Raw genomic sequence first — 12,143 nt, 5'->3', positions numbered from 1 at the left:
AAATTTAAAATTCTGTTAAAATGAAAATTACTCTAATTGAAACAGTTGCATGCTATGGACTTGCCCTCAAAGATTCTTAGTTTAGATTTAAAAGCACTTAATGAAATGAATTCAGTCATTTTCCCGTCGTTCTGCAGTTTGTTCCAAGCCGAGGGTGCTAAATGGACAAAAGGTCTTTTACCAAATTCAGTTCGGGCAAATGGAACAGAAAGCAACAAGTAACCATGCGGACGAAGAGAATACCGACCAGCACGTTTCATTGCAAGCAGAGAACATATATAAGAAGGCAGCAACCCATATATATATATATATATATATATATATATATATATATAGGGTTGCCTTATATGTAAGATGAGAGTTCCTCCGACTTTCCAGAGCAGGCCGTCCTACCTGACAGTATAACTCACAGTGGTGAGTCTGAGATTCAGGGTTAGTGATGAACCTCAGAGAAGCATGATACACAGTATCAACCGTCTGAAGACATTGAGCAGAAGCATTCATATATAGTATATCTCCATAATCCACCACAGGCAAAAATGTTGCAGCAACAAGCCGCTTCTTTGTATTAAAAGAGAAACACAACTTATTTTGAAATCTTATTTTGAATCTCAGTTTTAACTTCAGATTCTCTACATGTGGTTTGAAGTTGAGCGAGTCATGATTTAAGATTCCCAGATATTTATACGTGTGAACCAACACTGTTTTATTACCCTCCAGAGTGGTTACTGATGGGATTGTTTGGGCTCGTCTCCTTGATTTAGAAAACAACACGAGCTTTGTTTTGTCTGCATTGAGAACACGTTTAAGCTGAAGTAATGAGTGCTGGACAGCAAACAAGGCTTTCTGCAAGGAGTCAATGGCTTGGACAAGAGTTGAACCACAGCTGTAAATAACTGTGTCATCAGCATGGAAGTGCAAGTTTGCATCTGGCACATTTAGCCCAAGATTGTTTATGTAAATGATAAATAGAAGGGGACCTAATACAGAGCCTTGTGGCACTCCGTTGTGCACTGTAACAAAGTCAGAACATAGACCGTCAGATTTAATGCAATGAAGAAAGCTTTAAGTTCCTCAGAGTCCACATCCCGGCCGACCTTACCTGGTCCGCAAACATTTCCCACCAGGAAGTAAAAGCGCAACAAAGGCTGTACTTCCTCAGGAAACTGCGTCAGGCCCAATTACCTCAGAGACTGCTAATTAACTTCTACCGCTCCACCATTGAGAGCCGTCTGACCTATTGCTGCACACTCTGGTTCAACTGCTGTACTGTGGAGGACCAGAGGAAACTGCAGCAGGTGGTGAGGGCAGCAGAGCGGGCAATTGGCACCTCACTAACCCCCCTCAGAGACATTTATACTGGCAGACTTTAGCGGAGAGCCAGCATCATCATCAAAGACCCCTCCCACCCTGGACACTCACTCCCCCCCGCCCTCGCTACAGGTCCATCAGGTCAAACCATCTTTATTATGATAGTAACCATCTTACTCAATGTGCCTTACATTGCTTCTTTATATGGCAAAAATAACTTGTACATATCTGTGTGCATACATACGTTATCACATACATTCCCTGTGCAGGTACCTCTTAAACTCTATTTTTTGGTTTCTCTTATTCTAAAGGAATTTTAATGTAAAATCTGCTGCTAATGCCGAGATGCCAAACTGTTTTTCATTGTTCTTGTAACAGTGACAATAAAGTTCTATTATGTTCTATTCTATTGTTCAGTTCCAGTCTGCTGTTCTTACTGTTCTGCTGTTGATCTTTCCGGGTTTTTGGACCACATGATAGCTGGTCCTTGGTCCATCAGGTTTATACAGTGTGGTGCAACTATCCCTGGTAAATGGACTGGTTCTTATGTAGGGCTCTTTCTACTCTACACACCTAAAGCGCTTTAATCAACTTGCCTCATTCACACAAGTCCTTTATTCTATGTAAGAGCTTTCTATCACACACATTCTTACATCAGAGAGTTCTCAGGCCCCTACTGTCTGCCATGTACACCTATGACTGCACGCCAACCCACCCAAACAACATCATCGTCAGGTATGCTGATGACACCACATCTCTGATGATGATGAGACAGCGTACAGGGTGGAGGTAGAGAAGTTGTCCCGCTGGTGCTCACAGAAGAACCAGAAGCTGAACGACCCTAAGACCACCAAAGAACTCATCATGGACCTCAGGAGGCACAGACAGCTCCACTCCTCCCTCGTTATAAATGGAGAAGAGCTGGAATCTGTCTCCACCTTCAGGTTTCTCCGCTGATCTCACCTGGACCCACAACACCATCTCCGTGGTAAAGAAGGCCCAGCAGCGGCTGCACTTCCTTTGTGTCCTGAGAAGAACCTGGACCAGGAGCTGCTGCTGGTCTTCTACCCTCCTCAGTGGAGAGCGAGGTCTCCTCCTGCCTGGTGTTTGTACTCAGGGGCCACGACTGAGAGCAGGAAGGCTGCACAGAGGGTCATTAACACCGCCCAAAAAATCATTAGGTGCCCTCTGACGCCCCTGGAGGCCATCGCCAGATCGACCTGTCTCAGGTAAACCAGGGCCATCACAGGTGACCCCTACACCCCGCCCTGCCAACCCACCTCACCACTCTGAGCCATGGTCAGAGTGACCCTCATCACTCAGGACACTCACACAAAGACTGTATTCAGACAAAGTCCTTTTGGATTTGCTCTTTGCAAACTGTTCTCTGTTGTGTGCCTTTCTCTGATTTTTGTATTTATTCCTGCTGTCTGCTGTTTATATTTTATTGTGGCACAGCTGGTGTGGAGCACCCACACTTTCACTGTACATGCCCAATGACAATAAAGGGCTATTCTATTCTATTCTATTAAATAGACATGGGAATATAAACCTCTGTTTTACTTTGACTCCACACCTGAACAGAAAATGAGGTCAAAGTTCAGTGTCGGATTAAATGTGGGGGAACTATCAGTTTGATATAATCATTTATATTGAGAGCTCCAGCAGATTTTCAGTAGTAGGTCAGCAGTGTGGTTGAATGTGTCGTATGGCGTAACAAACCGATGACACGGTGCTGGATGAGTGGAGACGAGCGAGCCTGAGAGCGCTGAAGCTTTGAGTAACACAAAGTTAGCGTACGTCAGTTTATTCTGCAGGAAGTTTCACAAATACTTCACATCATACAGTATCAGTATCTGACGATATCACATGCAATCTACAAAGTCACTAAGAGCAATGCTTTAACTCTGACCTCTGTTCCTGCTCTCCTGTCATGTTCCTCTGAGTGAACTTTGGAAATACAGAGTCTGCTCGCTGAAGGTCCAGGCGCTGTATTTTCAAACAGTTTGTGTGTTTGCTGAAATGCTGCATTTGAAACTGCCTGACACAAAGTCATTACCGTCTCTACACTCGCTGCTCTGCTGGATGCTGAAGTGCTACAACCACAGCTTGTAGGCATCTGCAACATGAACGCTGTCCTGGATCGTTCTGTCTTTAAGCCCTGAGATATAAATGATGCACCAATAGGACTGTCTTTACCCATTATTGTTTCTCCATTGATGATGATGATGATGGTGGTGAATCACCTACTTTTAAAAAACTAAATAAACAAGCGAGGGGATCAGGACAATCACAGAGGCCTGCGTGATAAACTGAGGGATTTCCACACAGATTTAATAACAACATGGACATGCAGGAAGACCGTGTGTCTGATGGCTTCATAAAAATGTCCCTAAATTACTGTCACACTCGTGGTGCTCACCATGGTGTCCTGTTAGACTTCATGACTGTGGAGAAGAGCTCATATAAAATCATGCATGCCTGCAGGGCACTCGTTCCTCCTTCAGTTCCTTGATTCATCTGCAGTCTGAGACACACTAGCCTCCTCCACCACACCGCCAACAGCCGCAGCGACAGAATGATGTCAAATAACTTTAGTCCACATCTTTAAAGAGCCTGATTTGGTTTGTCACACTGCTAAAGACAAGATGTAAAGTCCATCAGGTGAGAGAGCAAAAGGAAATTCTTATAAACAGCAGGATCATGTCAACACAAGGAATAGCTCAGCGCTAATCATCAGACACATTGAACACCAACCAAGTCATAACTCATCTGTTCAAATCTGCATATTCACTGTGAATCCACTGTTTGTTAGTTTTATCTAGTGCTTTTGTTTTATTGTTCTTATCTTGCCATTGTTTTACTAAGTGTCTTCTTATTGTAAAGTGTCCTTGGGTGACTTGAAAGGCGCTCATAAATAAAATTTATTATTATTATTATTATTATTACCCTGAATTATTTAAACCTGAACTTTCCATTTAACCAAAATTATGACAAACATATTTGTTTTATGTGTAAGATAAATACATGCATATCAAAATAAGCCAGCGGCCTCATGTTTACAGGCAGAATCACTGAGCCTGTGAGGACACTGCAGGACAGGAAGTTCAGGAAGACGCGACAAGAAGAACCCTGATGGTTCAGCCTTTTAGAAACAGCTCACCTGTTCCGACTGTTGGACAGCCTCTGAGTTCAGTCTGCCCCCTGCTGGTCAAACAGGGCGCAGACTTTATATTATATTCTACACATTTAAACAGCTCCACGGCTCCTCTGTGCCTTTGGATCCAGGTGTCACACAGTCGTGTTCTCAGAGAGTTCCTGCCGCTGATTAAATACAGTACTGCAGCATTATTACACAAAAATCACTGAGAAATTGTTTGTTCTCACTAAAGACAGGCTCTACCTGCACTCGGCCACGCCCCCGTTTGTACATAAAAAGGAAACAGGTGGAGCTGGAGGTGACAGAGGAAACGAGACAAAAGATGTTTTATGATTTTGTGCATTCTCAGTTTTTCTTCTTCAAACTGGAAAAACGTCTGCATGTTTAACGGGCTGCTCGATGTGCAGCTCATGTCACGCTGCAGAGGACCCAAGATGGTGGTGGAAGGGGGTGGAGTCTGTCCAGTTAAACATAAGATGAACCTTTATTAGTCCCACACGTGGGAAACTTTTGGTCACAGCAGAAAGAAGGAGCTGCTCAGTGCTGTCAGGGTGTCCTGCGTGCCCTGGGAGATGTTGGACGCCATTTAGAGACGACATCAGAGGCGAAGCTCGTTAAAAATCAGTTTTTATTTCCCTTTAAATCAAACAAGCAGCAACTTTCTCATTTACAATAAAAAGAAAAAAAAAGAGTGGTGGCAGTGCTCGTTTCCATGACAACCAAGAAGATGACCAGGTGACAAGCTGGTCCAGAGGAGTGACATGATTGGCTGAGGTCTGGAATGTGGTTGCAAAGCAACACGGAGGAGAGACGTGATGATTTGTTGACAGTGTGAGAAAAATAAATCAGATTAGAAGCCTGACAGGTCAGGGGTCAGAGGTCAGTAGGGCAGCTTCTTGATGAATCTGGTGAACATGGTGAAGGCAGCAGCTGGTTTGTCTGTTGGAACCATGTGACCTGAACCCTGCGGGAAGACAGCGGCACAGGTCAGAACAGTCGCCAGAAATCAGGCCTGAGGTGTTCACACGGAAACGCCCCGAGGCGGAAACGCCCCGAGGCGGAAACGCTGGCCATTTCTGCCATCTGGTGGATTTTCTGTGAAGTGCAGTAAGTGTCAGACTACATTTACCATGTGCCATTTTCTTCATCTACAAAGACAATTTGACGACGTTTAAAAACAAACTGAAATATTAAAGCAGATTTACACCAAACGAGACATTTTTGTTTGTTTCTTCTTCATAAATAAAGATACTGTAGAAACCTTAAGTGGTCCGATCATGAAAGAAAACAGCTGACTTGAAACAGAACCCCGCCCCCAAAACATGACATCACACAGTCAGTGAGGATGATGAAGGTGGCGTTTACCTTCACAGTGAGGAAGACAATGTTATCAAACTCTTTGACGAAGCCGCCGACTTGCTGACCGTCCACATCTTCGTAGATCCACGGACGCCTCTGGACTTGCACCTGAGACACAGGTAAGCACACCTGAGAGTCAGCTTATAGATCAGGTGACTTTGCAGAGGAAAACTGATCTGAACTCCACCTGCTGCTGCAGAGACTCCACAAACCACTCGTCCCCCATGAAGTTGCACGCCATGTCCACGTCGCCATTATACACAAGGATGCGGTACTTCTGCACAGAGAACACAACCGTCAACACCTTCCAGTCCATATTAGACAGGTGAAACAGGTGAGTCCTGTTAAAGGCTGGAAACATTTACACTGGGGGAAAAATGAAAATAAAAAAAATTTAAAAATGGGCGGAGCTTCACTGACTAGAGCGCCGAGCAGCTTCAGGTACTGTTTCCTGACATCCATGTAGAGCCGACCGTAGTTCCGGTTCACCTCAGAGCTGCGAGCGCAGAGCAGAGAGTCAGTGAGTCAGCACAGGTGAGGTGGACAGGTGAAACAGAGGTCAGGTGTGTGCCTGTGTTACCTGCAGATGACCCAGTCCAGAGCTTTGGGGCTGATGTGGAGGGCTTTTCTGACCAGCGGGTTGTTCAGGTACAGGTTGGAAGGGGTGGAGTTGGTGCAGGGGGGGTCCAGGCGGACAGACGGGAGCAGCGCCGCCAGACTTTTGACTTTCTAAAGTGAGAGAACCACCTGTTCAGGTGAGCGCTTTATAGATACCGTTTGGATCATCGGGTGACCTGAACTCACCTGCGTCCACAGCCGGTTCCACTGATGGTGAATGAACGAGTTTCCCAGATCTCGGATCACCAGCTGGCCTCGCTCGACACTGACAACAAACAGGAACACACCTGTTTAAGCGCCATACGTGCTGCAGGTGAGCTCACGGACAAAAAAGATCACAGGCCGAACGTTAAAAGGCCACAGCTCACCTGAGTCTCTGCGGGACTCCACCTGGGCAGGAAGCGTACAGGTTGTATATGTTCAAACCTGAACTGTAGACGATGGTCTGAACCTCCCCCACCTGCAGAGGAAACGGGCAACACCTGAGACATAAAACCAGAGAGCCTACAGGTAGACGTCGTGTGCACCGCAGGTGAACCGGGTCGTACTCACGCTGTCCATGCAGTTCTGGTTCGGGTTGTCATAGAAGTTGCATTTCCCGTTGCTGCAGCAGTAGGTCTGAAGCTCCGCCCACAGGTGGCTGCCAAGCAGGCCGTGGTAGTAGGCGAAGTACACCAGAGAGTTGTCGTTCATCTCGTAGCTTGACATTCCATTCCCCACGGCGATGCCCTGCACCACAGGTGAGTCGGGTGAGGCAGGCATGAGGAGGCTGCTGATGTTTCCACAGCCTGAATATGACACGCCTGTTTTTACCACAGGTACACCTGCTGCAGCTCAGGTGGGACACCCATTGATCACATGGTCTACAAGCAGCACGTCACAGGTACACCTGTCTGCAGTGTTTTCTAATGACGTCACTACAGGAAGCACGTTCAAAGTGAACAGTGTCACCACAAACTCAGGTAAGAACAGATTTTTTTAATGCTTTGAGTGAGTTTTTCTGTGATTTGTAAAGAAGACTGCTACTAATAACAATAATAACACTGAATGGAAAGGTGGAGGCTTTATCCAGGTTTGGAGCAGCAGCCTGAGCAGAGAAGCCCAGACCTCCCACACCTTAGCCACCTCCTGCAGCCCACCTGAGCAACATTGAGGCGTTCAAAGACCAGCCGAGAGAGTGATCTCTCCATCGTGTCCTGGGTCCGCATCACCTCACCTGCCTCGTTTTCATGTGGAGGAAGCAGCTCTACTCCGAGTTGCTCTCCAGTGACTTGTCTCTAACCCACACTTCACAGAAGCTCATTTCAAACCTCAGAGCTCACCACTGAAGCCGTTTACTCCGAATTCCAGTGGAAGCAGCAACGCTGTGCAGTCTTTGGAAAGCCATTTTCACAGGTGCATCAGGTATGATACAAACCACTGCAGCACAGTACCTGTAATACCTACAGCATGTTCTAATCGCTCTAATAGGATATTATGGTCGACAGTATCGAACGCTGCACTGAGGTCTAGCAGGACGAGCACAGAGATGAGTCCACTGTCAGAGGCCATAAGAAGATCATTTGTAACCTTCACTAAAGCTGTTTCTGTGCTGTGATGAGCTCTGAAACCTGACTGAAACTCTTCAATAAGCCTCTGCAGATGATCTGTTAGCTGTTTGACAACTACTCTTTCAAGGATGTTTGATATGAAGGTTGGAGATTGGCCTATAATTAGCTAAGACTGCTGGGTCTAGAGATGCTTTTTGAGTAAAGGTTTAACTACAGCCAGCTTGAAGGCCTGTGGTACATAGCTGATTATTAGAGATAGGTTGATCATATTTAAGATCGAAGCATTAATTAATGGCAGGACTTCTTTGGGCAGTTTTGTAGGAATGGGGTCTAAAAGACACGTTGATGGTTTGGAGGAAGCAGTTACTGAAGTTAACTTCAGAACTGTTACCTGCTGTGTGTCAGGTGCGTCATTACCTGCAGGTTGAGGCTGGCGTCCTCCATCACCCTCTCAGCGAGCGTTGGGATGTAGATTCCTCCGTAGCTCTCTCCGGTCAGGAAGAGCTCATTCTTGCTGTACTCTGGAAACAGGCGGAAGAACTCCTTCAGGGCCAGGTAGTTGTTCATCGACACCTGCAGAGAAAAAGAAAAAGCTGAACACCTGACCTCCGGGCAACCAACCGGCAGCTGAGTCACTGAGGGTCGCTGACCTCTGTGTCATTGGTGGCGTATTTCTGATCGTCCGAATACGAGAAGCCAACTCCTACTGGGGACTCCAGGTACAACATGTTGGCAATCTGCACACAGATAGTCGACCAATCAGCTTTGACCTCAGCCGTGCGACCTCAACAAAAGTCACATGACAGCATACCTTGTTCCAGGCGTACGGGTTGTACTCCAGCGTCGCACCGTCGCCCTGGATCTGAAATGACAAAAGGTCAGAGGTCAGGTGTGGAGTCATAGTATACCTGTAGGGGGCAGGTGGGCAGAGTTCACCTACCAGGAAGGGTCCATGTTCGGTCAGCAGTCCGTCCAGCGAGCTGCAGCCGGGGCCACCATTCAGCCACAGCACCAGCGGGTCCGAGGACGGTTTGTTCTGCGACTCAACGAACCTGAGAACAGAAGAAGTGGTCAGCTGACGGTCAGGTGAGGCGTGTCTTCAGGCGTGTCTCAGGTACTGACCAGTAGTGCAGGTGTTTGCCGTCAGCCACACTCAGGTATCCAGAGTACTGCTTGAAGCTCGGCTGTTTCTGCAGACCTGGCAGGTACGTGATCTCGTCGGCCGCTGGGGCCGCGTCCGCGCCGAGCCACGCGGACAGGAAGTAACACGACAACAGCAGCAGCTGCATCTGATAGCAGACAGGAAGTAAAAACATCCAATAAAAATGCTCCTCCTGAGATTTCACCTTTATAGTACTGAGGTAACGTCCAGCAGCTGACGTCCACGTGTTCCTTTCACTTTTGTCACACGATCACATGACACACAGCACAAATGATGTCATCTCTCCTGCAGGAAGTTACTGATTAGCTCTACTGTCAGTTTTACTGACTACTGACTCTGAGCAGGTTATCACGGACAGATCACCAGAAACAATAACTGATCACATGTGATGATTTCACAGAGCTGTCGGAGCCCTGCCGGAAAAGAAAATAAATAACCCTAAAAAATCCAAACAAAACAAAAAAAAGTAAAACTAAATAAAAAAGCAGGAGGCTGTCCTCAGCACCAGCCTTTCAAAAAGGAAACAAACTAGAAATTAAACCTCAGTGATGATGTTAAAGTTTTAAAAAGGGGTTTTCATCACTCAGTTTTATTACATCCAACCCTGATTTTAAGAAAGCGAACTTAAAACGCAAAGTTCAAAGTTCACCCGTTCTCTGAGGTACACCTGTAAAACACGAGCACAGCAGGATCTCACACGCACACGTTAAATTAGGCAGAAATTTAAATGAAGACTGGTGGGTTCCTCTGACGGCCACGAAACACGTGATTTCAGCAGGAAGTGAGGTTTGTGTTCGCGGACTGATCACGAGACTTTCTGATTGGGGATCGATCAGAAGTCACGTGATTACTTTCCCGCTGAATGAACGAAAAGTTACGTTTTGGTTGAAAAGTTGATTCTGTTCATCTGGACGTTTTACTTTCGGACGTGACTGAGCATGCGCCAAGAAAATTTACATTTGCAGTTTTTTGAACGGAGTTTGGCAGAAACACGCAGTTCGTGTCAGAATAACTGTTCAGCGACCGGAAACGGGTTTCAGTTTCAACACGAAACGTTTTCGACTCACAATCAGCTCGATTATCGATCAGAAAGCGATCAGTTTCTCAGAGTGCTCGTTAACTGTCATGAAACAGAAGGCAGTGTGTGTGTGCGCCCTGATACTCTCACACACACACACACATTCGAAACCCGGAAACGGGGACTATCACGCGCAGCATCAACTTTAACGTCTTAAATCAGACAGAATCCAAACGGACCTCTGAATGGAGACCTCCCTCTTTCACTCACCTCTTCTCTGCGCGTCCACCTGCTTCACCTGGGCTCCTGCTCTGCAAATAAATTGGACACACCACGGTGAAGGAAAACAGCAGGTCATATGACAGCGGCAGGTCACATGACCCCTCCCTCCCCTCCGTTTTTTTTCAAACTTTATTTGTAGGGTTTTTTTTTAGGATAACCTTTTTTAAAATTAACGATTAAGATCAATACAAATACAGACTCTCGAAGAGGATAAAACAGTAGAAGAATATTCAAAGGCTCCAAAACAACAGAAAGAGTACCAGAGGGGTGTTAAAAGTGCAGAATAACAACAAAAACGTTCCAAGAGTCCGTAAATCCCTGTTACAGTGTTCTAAGTTGGAAGGCGGCCTGGCCCTACCAAACTTTATGTATTATTATTGGGCTGCCAATATTGTGACATTATCCACCTAGATGCAGGCTTTTAGGGAGGGCAGAGGGCCGCCTGGATCCACTATGGAGCTAGACGGTCATCTCACTATATCCCCTGTTGCAATAATGTGTTCAAGTCTACCAGTCAGTCACAATGTTAATTTTAAAGATCCTGTGGTTAAGAACTCTCTCAATGTCTGGTTTCAGTGTCGACGACATTTCGGGCTGAGGCGGTCACTGTCTGCTCCCCTGTTGCATCAAATCATCTTTTTTACCAGCTCTGAGCGATGCAGGGTCCAAGGTTTGGTACAGCAGAGGAATTATCTGCTTCTCTGATCTGTTTGTTAAAGGGTCATTTCTATCCTTTGAAACATTATCTAAAGATATTGGAATCCCAAAGACTCACTTCTTTAGATACTTACAAGCGCGTAGCTTTGCAGTTAAACACTTCACTTTATATCCAAGTCTACCTAATGACTGTCCACTTGAGGATTGTCTGCAATTTCGACTTATTGCTAGAGGCCACATCTCTCAAATATATAGCACACTGCAGCATATAAAGGCAGACTCTGTGTCCACAGCCAGGAACGCCTGGGAGCTGGACTTAAACCTCCAGATCCCAGACGACCTATGGGACCTTAGTGTTAGCAGGATCCATGAATCTGTATACGGCATTGTATAATACAGTTTAGAATTCTTCACCGGGCGTACCTAACCAAAGCTAAACTAGCCAAAATATACAATACCTCCGATGATAGATGTCCAAGGTGCAAGCAATCACCCGCCACTATGAGCCATATGTTCTGGACCTGCTCTGATTTGAACCGGTTCTGGGAATTAGTTTTTAAAGCTCTTTCGTATGTGTGTGGGAAAACAATTTATCCCAATCCGATGACAGCAGTCTTTGGTGTACTCCCAAACCAACACGGGATAACTTCTTATCAAATGAATGCAGTGGCTTTCTCATCTCTCCTGGCACGCAGGCTAATTCTTCTTAATTGGAAGGATTCAGGTCCGCCAGTGTTTGTTCAGTGGGTGAGAGAGGTGATGAGGTGCTTGCAGATAGAGCATCTGAGATACAGTTTGAGAGGGTCTCAAAGTAAATACTACAAAAGCTGCTCATCCTTTGTTGAATATGTGGAGAAGTTGTCATTTACTGATGTATTACTGCTTTTATCTGTGTTTGGGGTTTTTTCTTGTTCTTTCTTTAAAGCCACCTACTATCTGTAGCAAGCCGGAAAGAACTGCGCACAATGCAGCCCCCCTTTTATTTATGTATTTATTTTATTCCATTTTTGTTTGTTTTGTTTTTTG

At 45.8% G+C, this 12,143-nt stretch overlaps 1 protein-coding gene across 1 annotated transcript; it reads right to left on the bottom strand.

The window, feature by feature from the left end:
• Positions 1 to 5,082: 5,082 nt before the first annotated feature.
• Positions 5,083 to 10,558, bottom strand: ctsa (cathepsin A). Its single transcript, XM_084929711.1, has 14 exons — positions 10,449 to 10,558; positions 9,121 to 9,287; positions 8,939 to 9,050; positions 8,810 to 8,860; positions 8,649 to 8,735; positions 8,416 to 8,571; positions 7,001 to 7,177; positions 6,817 to 6,908; positions 6,635 to 6,713; positions 6,411 to 6,559; positions 6,251 to 6,326; positions 6,018 to 6,107; positions 5,837 to 5,938; positions 5,083 to 5,435 (listed from the first exon to the last, which is right to left on the bottom strand). Exons 2-14 carry the CDS (start codon positions 9,285 to 9,287, stop codon positions 5,352 to 5,354), a joined length of 1,422 nt encoding a protein of 473 aa, XP_084785837.1. The 5' UTR covers positions 10,449 to 10,558; the 3' UTR covers positions 5,083 to 5,351.
• Between the last annotated feature and the right edge of the window lie 1,585 nt (positions 10,559 to 12,143).

This window comes from Perissodus microlepis, chromosome 5 (genome assembly GCF_051167445.1).
Source record: "Perissodus microlepis isolate ML-2025 ecotype Zambia chromosome 5, ASM5116744v1, whole genome shotgun sequence".
Lineage (NCBI taxonomy): Eukaryota > Metazoa > Chordata > Actinopteri > Cichliformes > Cichlidae > Perissodus > Perissodus microlepis.
Note: the sequence above shows the minus strand (reverse complement) of the source record. Positions and strands in the feature narration are given on the sequence as shown.